At 38.3% G+C, this 21,308-nt stretch overlaps 2 protein-coding genes across 5 annotated transcripts in view; one reads left to right on the top strand and one right to left on the bottom strand.

Annotated features, from left to right (window-relative positions):
• LOC114456104 (formin) overlaps positions 1-17,777 on the top strand; it is a 78,132-nt gene extending 60,355 nt beyond the window's left edge. For 2 of the 4 annotated variants that reach the window (XM_028437643.1, XM_028437646.1), the window contains exons 17-19: positions 8,796-8,945; positions 13,520-13,601; positions 15,212-17,776. In XM_028437643.1, coding sequence (XP_028293444.1) covers positions 8,796-8,945; positions 13,520-13,601; positions 15,212-15,256 — 277 coding nt within the window. In that variant the 3' untranslated portion in view covers positions 15,257-17,776. Of the gene's footprint in view, positions 1-8,795; positions 8,946-13,519; positions 13,602-15,211 lie in introns of all 4 variants that reach the window. The other 2 variants (XM_028437644.1, XM_028437645.1) reach the window with 2 other exon arrangements.
• Positions 17,778-18,964: 1,187 nt separating this feature from the next.
• grem1b (gremlin 1b) lies at positions 18,965-20,923 on the bottom strand. The gene is made up of 2 exons (XM_028438339.1): positions 20,692-20,923; positions 18,965-19,836 (listed from the first exon to the last, which is right to left on the bottom strand). The coding sequence occupies exon 2, from the start codon at positions 19,833-19,835 to the stop codon at positions 19,287-19,289; it is 549 nt and encodes a 182-aa protein (XP_028294140.1). The 5' UTR covers position 19,836; positions 20,692-20,923; the 3' UTR covers positions 18,965-19,286.
• Positions 20,924-21,308: the final 385 nt, after the last annotated feature.

Genomic DNA, 21,308 nt, shown 5'->3' with positions numbered 1-21,308 from the left:
TGAAACAACATTTTATGGGAACTCAGACATGTCAGCACTAAAGAAAACAAACAATAACAACTAAAGGGAAGGGGCCGGGGGTGGGTATAGACTAGAGAGGAACAAGTTTTCTCGTTGATGAAATCTAGTTTTTTCAAATGTATAATAGCACTGTTTGTAAATATTATGAATAGTATTGTTTTATGCTTTTTGTACAGTGTTTTGTAATTGTCTGTCTTGGGGACTGCACATGGAAATTAGCTCCAATTGCTAAAGTCTGGTACAAAGCATCTTTTCATATGCGGCTGTACATGGTCCCTGTCAAATCAAAATGTAACTAAATGTCAATCAGAGAGTTTTCACGGTGCTGATGAAAACAAACTTTCGAGTGGCAATTTCTGTCACGTTTGTGAGTTGTGGTGGAGGACCCAAGCGCAGAGAGGGAATCAGGCAGGCATAGCGTTTATAGAACCAGTCCATTTTGGGAGCATGGGATAAACGCAGCAGGCACACGAGGAGGGAAATATATGACATTCACAATGATCCAGTAATCATTCAGTGACCAGACACTCTCACGCTGAACAGTGAGGGAGACGTGATTGGGAACGAGCCACATCTGGGTGCAACACATCACTCAACCCAACGTCACTGGGAGGTGGAGACTTGAGCAGGAATACCTGGGAAGCACAAAGACAAGAGTTAAAGCATGAAACAAGAACTAAACAGAACCAACAAAGACTCACAGAATAAAAAGAGGACCATAAGGTCATAAGTAGACAACTAAAACTAAACAGAACCTGATCATTTCAACCTTTTACATATTTTTTTTAAGCAAATGATCTTTGATTTATTGATTCATGAGACCTACACGATGTCCTCCCACAGCTTTAAAAAATAAAAGGTTTTCATTCATTTATATTTTTATTTGCCATCTCTATATGAATTTTTTTCATTTTCAAAATATTGAATTAGAAAGCAATAATACTGCCTGTTCTAATTCACTTCCCATATTATCAGCCATTTATGAATATTGTGTCATTCTACTATTTGAATTTATATGGGTGGATATTATCTTCTTATTTATTGTTTAAGGTTTTGTAAAAAAAAAAAAAAAAAAAAAAGGATAATAAAATGCAAGAAGGGCATTTTTCTTTTAGGTTTATCTTGAGACTGAATAATATTTAGTGTTTTGCTGAGCAGAAATAATAAAGGATATCCAGGGACATGCCCTGCGCTTCCTCCCCTGTTGCTCCCGTCGTTCCTATCAGCCAGCGTTTGGTATAAAATACTCCTGAGAGTTGTCTGAGAGTTATCTGATTTAAAGGGGCGAGACACACTGGCTCGCTGTCCGAGAGAAAATCATATCTGGAACATTTCATATTGGAAAAAGATGGCAGAGCAGACAAACAAAACAAAGAGAGAATTTTGGCCTTGTTTGGATTGAGAGCAGATTTGTTTGGTTTATATCATACCTCTCCCGCTTCCAAAATAAATCATGAAAGCACATAAAAAAGAGAACGTTAAAGACACTAGAAAATGGAAATTTAAACAATTAGAAAGTTGATCAGGCTGGACAGCGCTATAACTCAGCGAGTGGATCGGATCGCGGAGCCATTTTTCAGCAAGAGGAGCTCGTTTTGAAGAATGGTGTTAGCTTTCACCCCCTGTCCAACCCCACCATTGGATCACAGTGACCTTTGTGTCTGAGTTGAAGTGTGTGTGTGTGTGTGTGTGTGTGTGTTTCTGCGTCCCCTTGTGCACAAGTGACACCACTGTAATGATGGTGGTAAACTTTAAGGGGAGCATTGATCAAAAGAGCTCTGCAGCAAACGGCACCTTTAGCTTTAATGAAGTTTTCCTTTTATTTTCATCTCTGGAGGGGGCTTGCTGACGGACGCTAGGTAGCGCAGGAGGAAGGCGGGGCTCTCGCTCTCATAGGTTCCCACACAGCCACCTCGTAAAAGTGACACGCCGTTGATGGATATGGGCGTCAGCGTGCTCTCCGGGCCTTGGGTGGGCTCTCACATCTGTGCTGCTGGGCGAGGGAACGAGGGATCCTCATCACGTTAGCGGGACTGTAGCTACCAGGGTTGGGGTTAATGACATTTTTCAGTTACAATTACGTTTTCAATTATTTATGTTCAATTACAATTCAATTATGATTACAGTCACCAGCATTTTTTCCAATTACAATTACATTGCAATTATGTTTTATCCTCAGAAAACACAATTTTATTCTCAATTACTAAATTTCAATTACAATTACTGAGCCTTTAATAAATAACCTAATAAAAGTTAACCTTTCTCTTGTGTTAGCTTTCTGTTAGCATCTCTTATGATAACGGGTCCTAAATCAGCTGTAAAATACACTAAAAGCAAATATCTATATCTATAGGTTACCTTGTTAGACTTCCTAATCAATGAAATTATACGTTTTAATATTTTTGATGTGGGTGTCTGAGACTTTTTGTGTCAGTATACCCCTAGATTTAAATTTTTTTTTAATGGTAAGATGTGGGAAAGCTTACATATTTTAATAATTGTTAACTACATATGTGTAGAACTCTACATAGAACTGTAACATAGTTCCCCAGTTTTGCGTTAAATTATAATTGACAATTATTATAGAATTTTCATGGCAATTAAAATTACAAAGTCAATTATCTGAACTCAAATACAATAACAATTATGATTTTACCATAATTGTAATTCATTATCAATTACGCAATTACAATTATAATCGACCCCAACCCTGGTGGCTATTAATACAATGTATCCTCAGTGCTAAACCAAACCCAGTGATGGCATGAGGTGGACTTACTCCTGGGAAGAATCATCTTATATGAGCCATGACATAGAGAAGAACTTAATATAAAATAAAAATAAACAGCAACAAAGCGCTACAGTTTTAGATTTAAAGATGATTGATTTGACTAATGTTATTAAAATTTTACACCCAAAGTGAATTTATTAGAGAAAAAAAAGGTTGTATTCCAAATAAACAAACTTTCCTGAACAATACATAACAATTCAAGATGAGCTTTTTGCTTAGCTGTGTATCTACTATGCCGATATTGTCCAAAAATGATTTATATATATATATATATATATATATATGTATGTATGATGTTCCACTGAATATATTCCACCTAAAACATCATCCTTAATAAATAATAAATAATAAAACTAATTCAACTTCAGTAATGGAAAAACATTTTCTTAAAACAGCACAGATTGGTTGTTGAATATCAGTAGAAAAACCTATACCGAGCTGCTCGCTGATATATGATATGCCAGTGGTTCCCAACCTTTTTTGGATCGTGACCCCATTTTGATATCACTCATGTTTGGCAACCACAAACACTTTTTTTTTCTTTTTATACTGTATGTAGTTTGAACTAGATTCCTATTTGAGAAAGTGAAAGCAGAGAATACAGTTGGTTGTGTTGTGTACTTATAACATTTATCAGTTATTTATAATCAATTACTAGACATTTTTGGTGACCCACATGGGGTCGACAGCCCAAGGTGGAAAATGACTGTGATATGTTGATATTGTCCAATACTTCATTTATGATTTTAATCGATAACGATTTGTACAACCTTACTTTTAATATATCGCACCAGATATATTCCACCTAAAACATCATCCTTGCAAAATAATAAAACTAATTCAACTTATTTCAATTTCTTTAAAACAGCACATATCTGTTTTTCAATATCGGTAGAAAAACGTATTCTGACGTCAACTGATATTACATTTTATGGCAAATATTGTCCAATATTAGGAATGGGACAATATTATCACACATCTCTAATAACAAGAAATAAAAAAAATAAAAAAAATAGTTTTTTGTTTGATAATATGTAGAAGAGAAATAAAAAGGTCTTTATATGTTTATACCAGCCTATCTTACTATCTTTAACCACATTCATCCTCCAATAAAATAAGCTATGAAGATAAATTCACTATGATATATACTGTATATATATATAAAGTCTCTCTTTTTAGATCATTAAAAGTCTGGAAATTCTGCTCAAGTTTGGTTGCTGTATTGTTCAAGACCGTTGTGGCAAAAGACACAAATAGTTTTTCTAGTGGGATAAAGTTTAACAAAAACATTTTTTTTTTCTAAAAGTCTCTAAAGTTATCTGTTATTTTCTTAGTTTTTTAACTCATTGACATTGACATCTATTGCGAGATCCATCCAGGCAAAGCGCTTTTTTCCTTCGCATGCACCCCTAATTTTCCTTCTCTGTTTGGGTTCTGCTGAGGTTTTCTGCTTCATTCCATCTCATTAAGTTTCCTTTCCTTTATCGTGCTCAATTTCATCTGGCCCGAGCAAGGTTTTTTTGAAGCGGGTCACTATCCGATGCAGCTCAGGCCTCGCGCTGATCGCAAGTGGCTCTGCGTCGTCCCTCTGTTGAATCAGCCAGCAGGACTTTAGGTTTTACCTCTGTCATCTTTCTACTGAGGGAAACATAAGGAATGCAAAGTTGCCTCTCCAAATATTTCCTGATTCTCACGGCTGTGCGTGGTTTTCTAATGGGTGTTGTTTTTTTTATAGCTGTCAGTGAGGAATGCTGGCTGCGTGTGCTGCAGGAAACCCTCTCACGGCAATGGCATCATAACTCCCCGATTACAGTAATGCAGACGTGTGTGTGTGTGCGGGGTCTGCTTGATTTTGTTTATTTGATGTCAGCATGTGTGAGGGTGTGTGCATCTGTTTTAAGTGAGGCTCTGTGTATCTGCTTGTTTCATATGCTTGGGGAGGAGGAAAGGAAAAAGTAGTGGCTTGATCTGTGGAAGCGCTGACATGGTGACCCGGGGTCACGGGAGGAGCTGATGGACAGAGTCCCAGTTCATCACGCAGATGCAACGCCGCTACCTGGTCTTTTCAGTCAATCAAAACATCTCAGATCCTTGATTTCCCTCCTTTTTCCTGCTGTGTATAGAATGATCTACAGCAGGGGTCACCAACACCGTGCCCGCGGGCACCAGGCAGTCCGTATGGACCATGTGAGGGGCCCTCATTAGCTCTAGTCACCAATGAGCTCCATCTAAATTTGGATTTATTTTCCAGGATTCAAACTCACAAAGATAGATACAGATGAGCGATGTAGTTATTACTTAGAGGGGACATATTATGAAAAATCCACTTTTGAACACAAATGAGGTAACTTGAGTGTCCACACGACACAAAAAATGTGCAATAAATCCATCCAGTCCTTTGTTGGTGGTCAGTGTGAGTCTTACAACACAGAGAAAAGTGCTCCGTTTCAAATTTTCTACATTTGTGATGTCACAAGTGAAATCAGGAAAGAAAATACCCTCCCCTCCGCTGGTATCTCCACCCATGAACTCCATCCCCAACCTGATGAAAACTTTTGCCAAAGTCCGCCATTGATTTTCTCGCTAGGAAAGGAGTGATGGCTATCGGTAAAACTGAATACAGATTTGTTCATGCAGTGGTGTACTCCGCTCTTGTGGTTTCCAGTGCATCTTATGTTTCAGTGTAGCACCAGGGAGCAGACACATTTTTAATACCTGTTATATCGACTCGTATCACTGATCTGATGTGTTTGTGACACAATGCGACGCAGCGGTTAGACAAAACAAATGGTCGGTGGTGGCTGGCCAATAGAGGGCACTATTGCCATGTTAACACAGAAGGACTAAAGGGCAAATTTCCAGTACAAATAACACACACACACAGGCATGGACAAAAATGATGGCACCCTTAACTTAATATTTTGTTGCACAATGTTGTTGTTGCATCAATCCCTGCAGTCAGGTGACATTTTTGTCCAGGCCAGTTTCATATTCATACAAGGTACTGCAAATGATTATCACCTTAAATGCACTATTCCTGTAGTTAGAAGAGCAGAGGAGGAGAAGAAAGTGACTTAGCAGCTTAACACTCCGGTGAGAGTATGAACGACTGCTGCTGCTGCTGGATAAACATGGACCCTGAAGCGTTGAGATGGACAATTGAGACGGACTCACAATAACAATAGCCGCTTAAATAGCCATGTGTTTTACTGTGTGTGCAGTTCTTTGGCTGTAAACAATAACAACAGTGTGTGGATAGCACAATTAAATCGCTTTGGTGATCACTGAATTTCCTTGTAAAAGAGCGTGACATCAAAGTCAGCGCCTATAGACACACCCACTCATGAATATGTATATGTAGGCCCCTAAACAGCCCAATTTTAGAACTGCTTAGAAAGTCACATTTCAGAGGCTAAAACTCTGGAAAACAGACGAGTTTGGGAAAATAAACCTCAAATACTATGTTTTTGGGGTTCTTAGAACAAATGGAGATAGTATGATATGTCCCCTTTAGTAAAGTTAAATACTGCTGCGCATGATAAAGTTTTTGCATTAAATTACCATCAGTATATGATTATTTTCACTCAAACATTGTGACAAATGTTTTAAGTGTTGCAGATTTGGTGTACGGCAGTGGTTCCCAATCTTTTTTGTCCCGTGTACCCTCTTCGCATTTTTTTCAAATCCTGTGTACCCCCTCTTTATATCATAAGTATCCTCTCCATAATTTCATATGCACTTTCCTTTCTGGAACAGCGGGCTCTCCTAAACCCCTAAATGGCCATGTTTAGATGAGAGATTCAATAAATTACAAGCAAATATAGTATTTTATTGAGCAATTTTACTGTTAGTTTGTGGTGAATTTGTAAAAAAAAAAAAAAAAAGGAATTAGGAACATTTCCTTATTATTTTTAAATTGTTTGTTATATCTTCCTGAGTAGACCCTGAAATGTGTTCCTGTACCCCTGTTTGGGAACTACTGGTGTATGGGTTGTGGTATGATATATATATAAAATATATTTTTAGAAAAGTTGTTACATTTTGCAAATATTACATGTTATACGATTTGTTAAAAGTTGCTTGTTAGTAGCTAGTAAAATAGGAAGATGATCATTTCCTATGAAATGTAATGAAAATGAAACAATTGCATACATTAGGAAAAATAAAGCATTGCATGTTGAAACGTAAACATTACGTCCCTTTTTAAATTACTGCTCATCTTCCTTATTATCTTAGATTGTAATTACAGGGAAACCGTGAACTTTTAGTCTTTAAGAAGTGCTTTTCAAACTGGTAGCCCTTCAGACTATTCAGCACCTATGAAGTAGCTCCCAGTTTCAGAAAGGTTGGTGACCCCTGATCTACATCATGCTCTTGATTTGAATGACGCATCACAGGAAAAATGGGAAGCAGAGACTTGTTTTTTTTTTTTTTCTGTTGTTGCGTCGGCCGTCTGGACAACATATTGTTCCCTTTCCCTCCACTTGAGTATGTATTAGATTAGCGTAGCCTAAAGCCACCTAGCATCTGGAGGTCAATGCCTAGACGGGTGTCAATGGGACAGAGAGCATCCCTTGAATCATTGCCCATCTTTTATCAACCATTTGACAGGCACTGCTAGAAAATGTCTTTCATGTTTGGGTTGGAACGAAGAGGTTGAAGCAGCAGGCTGCTTTTAAAGCACCGTCTACTGCTGAGAGCCTTTAGAGGAGTTCAGATTTGGTTACAAATGAATTAAGATGAAGAGCTTGTCTAACAACAGTGGTACACTTAATCCAAGGATTCCAAAATCAGAAAATCAAAGTTTTCTTTTTATTATTTATATCAATTCAATGTGTTTCATGTGTTTACCTCATCTCCAAGTACACTTGCATCTACAGTATGACTTAGTGAATGTGTTTTTATAGCTGAGTGGCTATATTTACATGAGAGCTTTCATCCCCTTTAATTCGGAATAAAAACTGCCTTTTAAACACCTAATTCCGAATGAAAATGGCCATGGCCGAATTAAACTTGAATCCAAAGTAAGTGGCTGGTTTATTCAGATTTGAATTCCGACTAGAATAATTCCTCGATTTGTATACGTTCAATTCCGCTTTAAATTAACTCTGCTTGTCCTCTCGTGGTTCACAAACCGGTGACAACATAATCCAAGATGGCCGCCCGAAGCAAGCGGGACTTGAGCCGAGACTGTTTATGTAATATGAGCCTTAGAAAATACAGATATAATGAAAACAAAACAGGCTTTATCAGGGACATGAAGCCCTGCACCAGGACACAGAGCTTCACAAATGACGCACGGGTTATTATAAAGTTCTTCTTTCACTCAACATCCTGTACAGTGGCGGTAGAACAGCTGTTGCATTAACCGCTGGCTCTGATTGGCCAAAGTACGGTCCTCGATCTCCCTTCTCCTGCTCAGCAGATGAAAGTGAAACCGTATGTTATTGTCAAGCTGCTGCTTCAAAATTACAATTAAAATACAAGTGAAAATAATACCTATTATATGGTCTTCTATGTTGTAGCCGAAAAATAAAGAGTTTGTTTGGAGTTTTTTTTCCGGTAGACGTGAATAGGTCACGTTTTCCCCCTGTCCAACCGGATGCCTTCCCAACCCCCAGACCTAAAGCAGAATTGAATAAAGGCAAATAAATGTGGTTCCATGTCAAACTCAACTCGAAATTACTATTTCCATGTAAACACGAAGCAGAATACTTTAATTCTGATCTATTTACTCCGAATTAAAAAACAAAGTAATCGTGGCCAGTGTTGGCCTTCCACTGTTGTGTCTATAGAAGCCAAAGTGATAATAAAGCCACAGCTTCTGGCTCCTCTTTTAGTGGACCAGCAGAGGAGATGCGTGTTGTTTTAACTCCCCATTACTTTTAAAGTTTCATGTAATAGAACACCCTTGTATCAATGTCTGAGGTTAGTTATAACTGTTTAGGTACGATAAGCCTTTCTTTTGTTTTTTCTTTTCCAGGTTTGATGACATGGTGAGCTACTTTGGTGTAAAGCCAAAGTCCGGAGACAAAGAAGTGGCTCCGGGTTACGTCTTCATGCTCTGGTACGAGTTCTGCAATGATTTCAAAAACACCTGGATACGACAAAGCAAGAGTATCTCCAAAGAGAGGTGAGTTGGATCAGATGCTCAAAGGATGGCGTCATTTATTTTTTGCTTTTAAAGGAGTTTTAGTTTACTTGTCAGGCAGAGAAGGTGTCATCAGGTTTACGGCAGACTGTAATGACCTGTTTTCAACAGCAATAAGAAAGACTTCATATGGAAGACATTTCGCATCCAGAGTTTGACAGATCTTACTAAGAAAAGATGAAATTTGAAACATCTTGACATTTGCTTGGAAATGTGAGTTTATGTCTTGTCAGTCACTGAAAATCATCTGTTAATATAGAGCGAGTATGGTAGGAATATTAAATTCTTTGCTATTTATGACTACACTTCATGGCACGGAGAAAAGAAAAATCCACTTAATAGAATAAAAACACACCAAGCACAGGGAATAGTGAGAATGAAAAACTGTTATTTTAGCAAGAAGAAACACCCAGCAAAACAAAAGGGTTAGGGTGGATTTGGGCAATTTATCTCAATGATTCTCCCCAGAACGGTCCTTCAACTAGCTGGTTGATATGGAGAATCAAAGGTTCACGTTACCAAAGTTGCATAAACTCGGGTTTGGAAAAATGGTATTTAATACAGTAAAGTAAAAGCTTGAGGGCTAAAGTTTAGGTATTAGAATGTAGAAGATGTAAGTTATGGTTGAATCTAAGGTTATTTTGGAAATAAAAATTATACAGAAGAAATTATTATTAATAGGGTTTGGGTGGGGTAGGGTTAGGGTTACTCATTAGGGTTAGGGTGGGTTAGGTTAGGGGATGTAAAAATAAGAAAGTCTTTATTTGCACGGTTCTCGTACAGACAACCCCTGGTGCTATTGGTACGGTTACCAAAGTACAAGTACGTAGCGTCTTAAGGTTATGGTTAGGGTTAGGTTATAACCCAGTGTCGCAGCAATTTTTAGGGTTAGGGTTAAGTTTTGGGTAAGGTTTTTTTTTTAAAGTCCAATTGTTTAGGCACAAAATACATTTTCAGTTACACTTTTAAAAAGAAAAATAACTATTATGCAGTTTTGCATTGTTAACTATCGAACCAGAATTTAAATTAATAGGCTTCTTCCTCATTTTTTAAATTGCATTGTTTTGAATAGTTTATCAAGGGATTCTTTTGACAATGAAAAATAAAAGGAAAATAGTACAGTATTTTCTAATAAAGGAATATTTTTCAGTCATCATTTGTCTACAGTCCCATTTTGTAAAATAAATCGTGAGAGAATCGTATTGTGGACCCAGTATTGTGAATCGAATCATATCGGGAGTTGAGTGAATCGTTACATCCCAAAAAAGGAATATTGGTAAGAATATCTATAAAATTAATCGAAATGTTTTTGTTTGTTTTTTAAAAAAAAAAGGCATATTTACAGTATTTCCCCATACTCCCGAGAATTAAAATTCATACTGTTGATAAAACACAAAAGATATAAATCATGTCAGTAAAAATATAACAGGCCTGGAACCCACATGGAAATTATGCTTGTTACCTGTTGATATTAACTCTATTTTGGCATTTAAAAATGTTGAAAAAGAAAAAGTGAAAAGCCACTCTATTCATTTTTTAAACCCACAGCATCTTAAAGTTGAATAGTTTCCAGGATCAGTGGATTACTCGCCCTAACCTAACATATTTGTTATTCTTGCAATACATAGTCTGCCAAAGGAATGAAGATAGGAATGTGTTCTGATGTCAGTCGCTGCCAAATAATGTTCCCCTTCGATAGTTGATGGTAAATAGTTTGGTGTAGTTGCACCGTGGTTTACAAAACAGTTTAAAACAGTGATTCCCAACCAGGGGTTTCTAGGGGTACAGGAGCACATGGCAGGGGGTACTCTGAAGCATTTATCAGTTGAATAATAGGAGTATTTTCTTTTAATTAAATTTACCACAAACTAACAATAATATTGCTCAATCAATACTGTCTTTTCTTGTAATTTACTGAAACGGGGAACAATGATCAAGGCAAGAAGTTGTTCAGCTGAAACACATTTGAAACAGCATATTATGAAATTGTGGAGGTGGAACTTTTGATATGAAGAGGAAGTAATTTTTAAGGATTATATCACAAACTTTCCTGCAATGTTCTGTGCAAATATAATGCCTATGATTTCCTTTTACCAAGAGGTGGCGCTATGGCTATCAGTGATGACTGGGTTAAACCATAACTCCTTTTTTGGCATACAAATGAAAGCTGCTTTAATTAATTAACATCTACTTAGCTCAATAACTTCCATAAGTGTAGCACATCAACCAAGAGAACAGGCTGCTAAAATGAATGTTTCAATCTATAAAGATTAAACTTTATTGTCAAGATTATTTTATAACAAAACCAAATAAACATGTTTGTTTAAAATAAAAATATGAATGTGTGAAGCACTTTAACAGTGCAGTGTTGGATGCAAGATGTGTCTCGCTATAAAAGCAAGGAGTCTGTCTGTCATGATGATGTCATCACTGTAGAGAGTGATGATTTTGCAGAAAGTTTCACAGTGATGATGCCATAAGTGCCAGCTGGGAGCAAATACCATTTTTGAGGGGGCGCCATTGAGTCATTTTGCCATTCATACTGTATGTCCAATTCACCCAAAATATCAAGTCCTAACATGCGTTCAAAATTTTCAAGGGTTTTTTTGAACGTGTTTAGGCCCTCAAAAATGCGATCACTGTTTTGTAAGAAAAATGATAAAAAAAAGATGCATTACAATAGGGTCCTACGCACCTTTTTTGAAGGAGACTCAAAGCGCATTACAGAAACCATTAATCATTCACACCATTCACTCATCAGTCATACCGGTGGTGGTAAGCTACAGCTGCCCTGGGGCATACTGACTGGATCGTGGCTGGGGTGTAAATGCAAAATGGCATTCATGCACAATTCATACCCATTCATATGAGGCAATGTGGGTAAAGTGCCTTGCCCAAGGACACAATGACTTGGATAGAGCGGGTTATACCTATTTGACAAAATTGCAAAGGGGGTACACGGGACAAAAAGTTTGGGAACCACTGGTTTAAAAGTGCTGCTGTAAAGAACAAAGAATCTCCATTTGTTCTAAAAACCCCAAAAACATAGTATTTGAGGTTTATTTTCCCAAATTCGCCTGTTTTCCAGAGTTTTAGCCTCTGAAAATTCACTTTCTGAGCAACTCTACACAAACAGGCTGATTTGCGGCCTATTTATGCATATTCATGAGTGGGCGTGTCTATAGACGGGACACTGACTTCCTCCTTCCCGCACGATGACGTAGGGCCAAAGGACGGACCGCCCTCCTCCCACCCTCTCTGTAGCTGAGCTCATGCTGCTTTATGAGCACAAGACAGAGTGTGGGGGGCGGGGCGTTCGCCAGTACATACATAGAAAATACATACATAGCACTGCACGAAGGACGCTGAAATGCTCACCTTCGTGGGCGTGTCTGTTTACATGTCAATTACTTCTCCAGCTCAGTTAAATTCGTCAATAAAGTGGGAACACGTCATCAAATTGGAGCGAGGTGTTTGGGCTCGCCCTGCAGTAAGAAAGGAGCAAATCACCCTCTAACTAACGATAGAGGGAATCAATGAAAAAAGAACACTTTGGGCATGTGTATGAAGCCCAGATAGCACTTTATGATGTTTAAAGCACAGAAACGTTGATTTAACTTAACATGGGATCTTTAAGATCAGTGGGTTAGAGTTGAAGTCGAATAAGAAAATAAATAAAAATCAATCGCACCATTTTAGGCCACACCTACTGTGTCAGTCACCTATGGACAGACGCTTAACACCTCTGAACATGATGCCAAATTAGCCCTAACTCTACAAAGTTGATGTGCAGATGCTGAGCTGTAATTACAGCAGAGAGGGAGGCCATCAAAGGGGAGTTTCTCAAGAACAGCGGTTTGAATTTATGATGCTTCCTTTGACCTGAGGCGTCATGTTAGGAAGAAGGGGGGGCGGGGTGTGGGGGTGGGGGGGCGATGGGAGGGGGCATTCCATCGAGGCGTTGCAGACCCTCCTGCCGGCTGCCCTGCTTCACTGACCACCATACGGGTCCAGTGCTTGTCGTGGGTCATCTGCACTACAGGAGAACTGATAAACAGATGAAATAATAGGTGGTGACTTCTTCTGAATGAATGAATGAATGTGACGGCGTTTAACAGCCTGGAGGAGTTGAGAACTTCCCATGTGCTCCACTTTAATTGTTTACTTGGTAATTGTGTCTCCACATTACTTAATAGCTGATGGTGCTTATCTTTAATTAACTTTATTTTAAATACTTTCAGTTCTCGTAAAATCCAAAGCGTTTTTTCAAAAGTTGCCTCATTATCTCATCAGCCCACTGTCATTCTCTGATGCGTTTCACTGTAGGAGCTTTCTCCGACCACAAACTGAAGTAAGGTTGAACTGTTTGTGCTACAAAATAGACATGAAATAAAAACCTGCTCGTCACAAATGTTTGAAATAAAATTTGAATCCAATGGTAAGGAGAGCTTGAGCAGACCTAATCACGCTGGGCTGGGACATTTTGATGATTTAATTCCTGGATTTATCGCGTGTACTTTACTTTCTTTTGTGGCTTTTTTTTTTTTTTTTCATAGGCTAAAAGAAGCTCAAGAAAACATCAAGAAGATCACAGCAGAGAAGAGAGTGGAAACCAAGAAGATCAACGCCAACAGTCTGGTAGGAGCGGATCTGTAATCAGAAAAGAAGGATAAAGTTCCTGAAGTTTTATGTGTATCACTGCTGAAATGAATTTGTGAAATGTTCATTTATTTCATTCATTTAATTGTTGTTGTTTTCTTGAGCAGGGACAAGAAAACAAAAAACTAAAGGAACAAAAAAAAACTCTGTGTGTGCAAGGAAACACAATCAGAGATGTTCAAAATAATAGATAAGATATACACTTATAATTGTAATAATCTGCTCAAAAGGGAGTGTGAAGAAGAAAGATTTATTGAATCCCACCCCCATTTCGTAATCATACAATTTTCACAATTTTGCTTCTGTCTGTTTGGACTAATAGAAATACACAGTAATTACTGAACAGAATAGGAAAAAACTGACTAACTAATAGGGGTGTGTATTGCCTGACATCTGGCGATACGATTCGTATCCCGATACATAGGTCACGATACGATACGATATATCCCGATATTAAAATACAAGGTGATTGTTGCGATTTTGATGACTTAAGAAACAACTAATCTGTAAATGTGTGCACCTTCATGTGAACATTATGTATGAAATATATTTTATTGGCATAATTTACACTCAAAACATTGGCTTTAACATGCCATGTGCCAACAACTTCAAATAAAAAAATGCCTGTAGCTTTTAAACCAACTTAACTGAGGTATATGCCCTAGAACAACGAATAAATGCAGAAAGTTAGTACTTTCTTTTTAGATTTGATTGAAAAAATACAAGCTGGTCAACATGCCCAGGTTTCATCGCACTTCTTTGTGTAGTTACAATGTCTCCTGCAGTGGAAAAGACTTTCCTGGTTAAATAAAGGTTAAAAGAAAAAAGAAAAAAAGACAATAAAAAAAAAAAAATCGATATGGATGCATTTAGAATCAATCCTAGAACTGCGCGACGTAATATTGCGATATATTGCCGAATCGATTTTTTCAACACCCCTACTAACTAATAATCAGTAACTTAAGATATACAAGAATACAATGCAAAATACCATCAATGGTAATAAATTCCATTCAATTAAATTCACATGTAAAGACAGCACTAGCCATAGATGTAATCACTAGTTGCATTAAGCCCCGCCCCATCCTCACTGTATGATCTGGTCATAGGTTTATGAAGTGACTTGAAACCGAATGCTTTGATTTGAATTGCTTTTGATGTGAATCCAGGCTGTTCCATAATTTTAACCCATACATACAGACAGACAAAAACTCTTCCTGATGCTTCTAACGTGTCCAAAGCCCCTGGTACCATGAGTGCTGTCAGTGCCCAATCCTTTCAACGCATGCGCAAAACGTGTCTACATCCGGTCGGCCTCTTTTTACGGCAGTTTGTGTACTTACTGAAAAGTTGACACCCTGCTATTTAAAAATAATTAGAAATGTATGTTTTGAGGGAATTCCGATTTCTTTTGTTTTTTATTTTTATTTTTCTGTTTGGTTTTTGATTGTCAATGTCTTGTATTGTGTTTTGATCCATTTTGAAAGGTTTTTCCTTCAGGACTGACAAAGTGTCCTCTTTAAAGATTAAGAATCTTTGTATGTTGACTGGTAGAGGTTAGAAATGTGTTTGTGATTGTTTGCTTGCAGAAAGAGAGGCTGCGGCAGAAGGAAGCCAGCGTGCCATCGAGCTGAGCTGAGCCCACCGTCTCCTGTGTTTGCCACCTGCCTCCGTGCCCCTGAACATGATTGGACTCTTACTTTTTCCACTGCCATTGTCTCTACCCCACCACCACCAAAGCACTTGACAACCCCCCCTCCCCCATCCCCTTCGTCACACTTCACTGCCTCCACATCGAAGCTTTTCGGGACAACCCCTGCAGTGAGGATGCATGGCTGACACCGCCAAAGTGATGGGAGTCCCAAGGGCCAAAGGTTGACCTCATTCATCCAGCGTGGCATGACCTCTGAGTGGTCAGCTTGTGAAAGGTCGCCAGGGTTCAGCGGGACTCACAGCGGTGCCAGCTGACGCGTCCACGAGGTTCCTGTCGGCTCCTTCGGAAGCTCGGAGCGTTTCCTCTAGCGTTCCACGCCGTACGTGTTGAAAACTTTTCAACATATTAAAGCTTGTAATAACGTGCACAGCAAAAAGCCTTGTGGGAGGAAGGACAATCTGTGTTGACAAAACAGAAAGCGTTTCCCAGAGTCCTTTGCTTCAGTGTATAGCTTTTCACTCAGCGCAACTCATTAAAAGTCTTGTGACTATGTCATGGTGTAGAATCTACAGCAGTGTTTCTCAAATCAGGGTACGTGTTTCCCCAGGGGTACGTGATGGCATTACAGGGGGTACTTGAGAAAATGAGAGTGGAAAATTAACATATAAAGTGTCAGTGTTGGTTCCACCCTGGCATGTGGTACCACTAAATCAGTTTTTTCAACCTTTGGGTCGGGACCTCATGCGGGGTCACCTGTAATTATTGAAAAATCATAACAGATTCTTGAAATGTTTTTATTATTATAATTTTTATTAAAACAACACAATATTAAACAACTGTACTTTCACTTTGTGAATCTAGTTGTGCAGTAAAACTAAAATGTATGAGCTCAAACATGATCAAAAACTAATTCTAGAAAAGAAATCTCTTTGTGGACGCCAGAAATTCTGGAACCACTGCACTAAATAGTGTTTATATTCATTTATTTACTAAATTAGATTCTTTCAAATGTGTGTTATCACTCGCTCATTCCATCATTATGCTCTCTGTAGTTGTTTTCAAACAGTTTTCCAAGCAAAATGTTGTTGTCGGACAAAGGGGGGGGGGCTTGGATTCAGAAATAAGAAAAAAGGGGGTACTTGCGCCAAAAAAGTTTGAGAACCACTGAGGGACTGTGGAGCTTTGAGGAATATAATAAGTATTTGAGTGCAGATGAAGACAGGGTGTGTAAAGATTTTGCGTGTTTATAACTTGTCCAAAGGCTGCTGTGTTGTGTTTGCACTGCACCAGACTGACCTCTCCTGGGTGACGACCAGATAAAGTGAAGAAGTTGGCAGAAGGATCCAGCTGTTCCTTCTCACAAATGCCAAAGTTTGAACAAAGATAGATGACGGAAGCAGCACGTTGAGGCGTTACATCCACTAACCTTTGTTTTATAGAGGAAGAGCATTTCAAACCCATCATTTGGGTTTGGTAGCACTTTTCCTGCATGTGGTAGTAGCGGTGTTTGTAGCACGAGCTAAAGCAGTGGTTTCCACTTTTAACATTTTCACCTTTTCTGTCAAACTCTCTCATGACTCCTTTAATAACCTCCTTGTTTTTGTTACATGTTTAAATGTGTTGGCATTTTGCTCTGAACTTGTTTTAATGTCATAGCAACAGCTGCTAAAAGTTGAAACGAATGATTTTTTTAATTTATTTTGCCAGCAAATTTGAGCTTTTTTGTTCTCCTGGGTTTTCTATTTGTACCATTAGGTGTCGACTGGGTTGAGAATCATGCATTGTTTGAATTACACATATCTTGGAATCACTGCTCTAAATGCATCATGGAATGGTAGCTGCAGGCTGTTTTTTTTTTAGTTCTCTCGCACTTTGTCACTTTTTTTTCTATGCAAGATGGTTATTTTTTTCTTGCTATGAGATGTCAAAATTATTTTGCTGTTATAAGATGTATAAAGTAAATTATACTGCTTTAAAAAGGAGGCAGTGTTATTTTTGACAATTTATATAAGGATGATTTATTTTTTACAGATATCAGTTGTAAGCGCTATTCTGTCACGTATTTGTGCGAAGAAGGAAAAGGTTGTTTTAAGCCAAAAATGTGGAGTTTTTCCCTTTAAAAGTGTATTTTTTTCATCCATGTGTTAGCTTTTTGCTGCAGGTTTACAGCTATTTCAAACAAATACTTTGGATATAATGAAAAAAAAAAATGAATCTGTGGTTGTATTTTAGGAATAAAGATTTAATATCATCACCTCAGGCCATGTGAGTCGCCTCAGACCGACTTTTATGATTTTATGAGGTTTGTTCCCCCAAAAAGCTCCAACTTGGTTGGCAATTTTTATCCATTACAGTACATGACATTTTTATTTTCTATACTAAATCTAAATCCATGAAAGTGTATTTTACCCACCAACATGTTTGAACAATTAAAAGTGAGCTGATCGAATGGAGGGATTCTTACCCGTTATATATTGTATACAGTTTCTGTTTCCTTCCGCAAACACTCATTTCGGTGCTCTGTAATTTTATGGAATTGTTTTAAATTTCAAGAATAAACTACTGAATGCCTGACACGTGTGGGTTTTTTGGGGGGGTGTGTGTACTACTTGCACGTTCAAAGACTGACTAATTCCTCTCATTTTTCTGCTGTCAGCGCTTCCATTAGAACGAGGCCAAGAGAAAGAAACAAAGTGGAGTCATCAACGCAGCGTAATGATCCATTTTTCAGCTTGGCTGTTTTATACACTGTGAGTCAGAGCGAGGCTCGTCTCTGCTCATCGTTTTTAAACAAGTTCACGATGGGAGTTTGTACATTTCAATGAGTGAAAACGTTAGAAGTTATATTTTGGCTAAAATACAGATTGTTGTTGAAGCTAAAAATCCAAACAATGTTTGGCATTTTCAGTTATTTAGATTAGCTCTGAATGTTGTATTAAGGCATTTCTTCCTACATCATTGTAATCAGCACAAAAATGAAAGATTTAAGAGTTTCCTAAACATTTGTACTTTAAAAAAAAAATTTAAAAAATTCTTTATTGTAATACATTATTATTTGGTTTATAAAGATGGGCTGGTGCTGTTTCTTTTATTATCCAATCCCCTCCGCGTTATGCTGAGCTCGGCATTCTCTCAGAATTCCTCTGAAGTTATGTTTTTTAGTTATTTCAATACCATATAACCCTGAACCTGACAACAGATGCTGGCATATGGGAATAAAAAAAAACAAAATAATTAAAAAATTATGAATAATACAAATTTGTCACTAACAGAATTTTAAAAAACAAACAAAATATACACAATACTCCAGCATCCATTTATTTAGTTTTTACAGATAATTTAGTCAAAGGAGTAAATATGCCTGTTACAGATGGCCAGCTCTTTACAACTATACAAACCACCTATGTACAATGTCTGTTTAACTTGAAAATTAACCATTGACTTCAATGGTCAAAAAACAAAAGGGAAATTCACAGAAATCACCAAGAACAGCTTTAAAGAATTCTCCAAATATAGACGAAAGCTCGCCAGTTTCATTTACAAAGCCACCTCCAGTCATCAAATTCCACACAGTGGAAACATCCATTTCCATATATATATATATATATATATATATATATATATATATATATATATATATATATATATATATATATGGATGTATATGTATATATATATGAATGACAGGTAAAATAAGGGAAAAGGACAGGATTTGTTTGTCCTTATCAAACAGAAAGAGGGGGTGATGCTGTCCGGATGGAGTGAAGGAGTCGTGCGTAAAACGTGCCCATTCCGTGCATGGAAGTCTTGATTGTTGGTGCCAAATAATAATAATAATATATATTAAAAGAAAAGCTGCTGATGAATGAACCTAAATGTCATGTATGTTCTGCCTATGTCCAGATGCAGAGGGCGGTGTTTGATTGCTGTGAGACAGTCCGGGACTGCATTGTATGTCAATCACTTTAAGAAACGTGAAAACACAACACACTCATGTGGTTACAGTGTGTTTAGTCCAGGTCTATGGATATGCAGCGGCATTGCTTAACGCGCTGGATGCGTTTCTTCTTGGTGGGTGGCTGCTGGTCCGGACAGTTCAAAGTAAAACTCATGGTGGTAAAGCGCTTGGGTTTGCAAAAGGAGCAGGACTGAAAGGCCCCCTCCTCCCTGCGGATGTGCCTGGGGATGTAGAAGGAGTTGCACTGTCCGTAGCAGAAGCGGTTGATGATGGTGCGGCTGATGCAGCCCTCCTCGTGGATGGTCTGTTTCAGAGGCTGCGTCTTGCACCAGTCCCGTTTCAAATACTGGCGCTCGGTCACATGCAGAGCCTCCTGGCTGGACTCCAGCACCTCATCGGCCGGTGAGGAGGACCCGGGCCTCTGTCGAGAGACCGAGCTCGTCTGCGGAGGCTGCGGTTGCTGCTCCGATTCGTTTGGGTTGTTTTTGTCAGGATGAGGAATGGCGCCCTGTGATCCTCGGTTTCTTTTTGAGTCCACAGGAGACAATAACAAACCCATGATGAAAACCATGCTGCAGAGTAAAGGCGTCGGCTTGGCCATCCTTTTGGAGGAGAGGGAGAGAATAATTCATCATCGGCACCGTCTCAAATCTTGACGCGTTACGCACAGCTGTCAGAGCTTTTACGCTGCGTAAAAGCGCACCTTTGGAGCAAGTTTTCTCTTACTCAATATTTTTAAACCACTATAAAAACAGACTTAGTGACAGAAACAACTGTATTGAATTGGTTTAGGTTAGGTTTTTAATTACATCTCTCACTACTAAAGCTGGGCAATATATTGAGATTCAAGGTATATCGAGTTTTCTATTTTAGCGGTATAGAAAATATCGCTAAAATATCGCCTATATATATATACCTGTGTGTGTGTGTGTGTGTGTAAAAAAAAATATGGCTAATTTTGTATTAAAATACTCATTTTAGGAGTCGCTGCTTTTGATACAACTCAAAACAGCATGAAAAGCTCCGTCTGATGGATTGCTGAGTGCGTCCTAACCCAGAACTTTTCCTTAAAAAACAAAATTTAAGACAAAACACCACAGAACTCAAACTCACTCACACATGCTGTCCCATATAGGAGAAAAAAAGCCAAAAGTGGCATGAATTGCGCAGCTGTTTGTTAATAAATGAGCATCAGTATCACCAAATTAGTTTATTTTAATTAAAAATATTGAGATTTATATTGTATTAATCTCCATTTTGAGAAAAAAAAAAAATTAGTTTCGGTCCATATTGCCCAGCACTAGTCTATACTATGAATAATAGCATCATAGAAACCACAGTATAGCTCAAAAAAAAAAAAGAGTCTATATTACTGTATAATCTATTTTTCAAAGGAAACTATTGAAATACATGTAAAAAAAAAGTTATATAGACAGTATAGGTTCCAGATCCCTCACCTGTGTGCGTCTCCAACTTTAAGTGCGATGATGGGATCCTGTCACTCCTCCACCTTCTGAGATGATGGGGAGCTCCTGTTGTCGGACTGGAATAGCCTACTCTGGTGGGACTGTGGATGGGTGGAAAACTAGCCGCTCCATAGACAGGGGCCAGGGGGTTTAATACAAATTGCTCCAGCGCCGGACTGTCTCCCTTTTAAATGTCTGCCAGCTGAGATGTGCACAACAGTTATTGGCCGAGCACGATGCGGGAGAAAATCAAGACTATCCGCCCCCTCAACACTTCCCTGAACTCACATCAGAAAATAGACAAGCTGGGGGTGGGGGGGGGCAACGTGATAATAATCCAACACAAATGTTGTTACACCAACACTGACCGAGTTAATGCGCCCAAATCAAAGACATTATCAAAACAACACGTCTGTGTGCACACACAGAGGTGACTGCAGTACAGCCTGCAGCATGGACCAATCAGTGCCTGGATAACCATCCAAGATCATTTCCATCTCCTTCATCCAACATGTGGTTGGATGAGTTAAAATAGATGTATAACCTTGCAGATCACAGCCTTAGTTTATTTATATACACGTTAAACAACATTAAGAGGCTGGGCACCA

This window comes from Gouania willdenowi, chromosome 22, assembly GCF_900634775.1.
Source record: "Gouania willdenowi chromosome 22, fGouWil2.1, whole genome shotgun sequence".
NCBI lineage: Eukaryota > Metazoa > Chordata > Actinopteri > Blenniiformes > Gobiesocidae > Gouania > Gouania willdenowi.
The sequence above is the reverse complement of the archived record's forward strand: the minus strand, read 5'-3'. Positions and strand labels throughout refer to the sequence as shown.

What these genes read in the sequence shown, in the direction of transcription:
- grem1b (XM_028438339.1), bottom strand. Translation starts at nt 19,835, where the DNA reads ATGGCCAAGCCGACGCCTTTACTCTGCAGCATGGTTTTCATCATGGGT.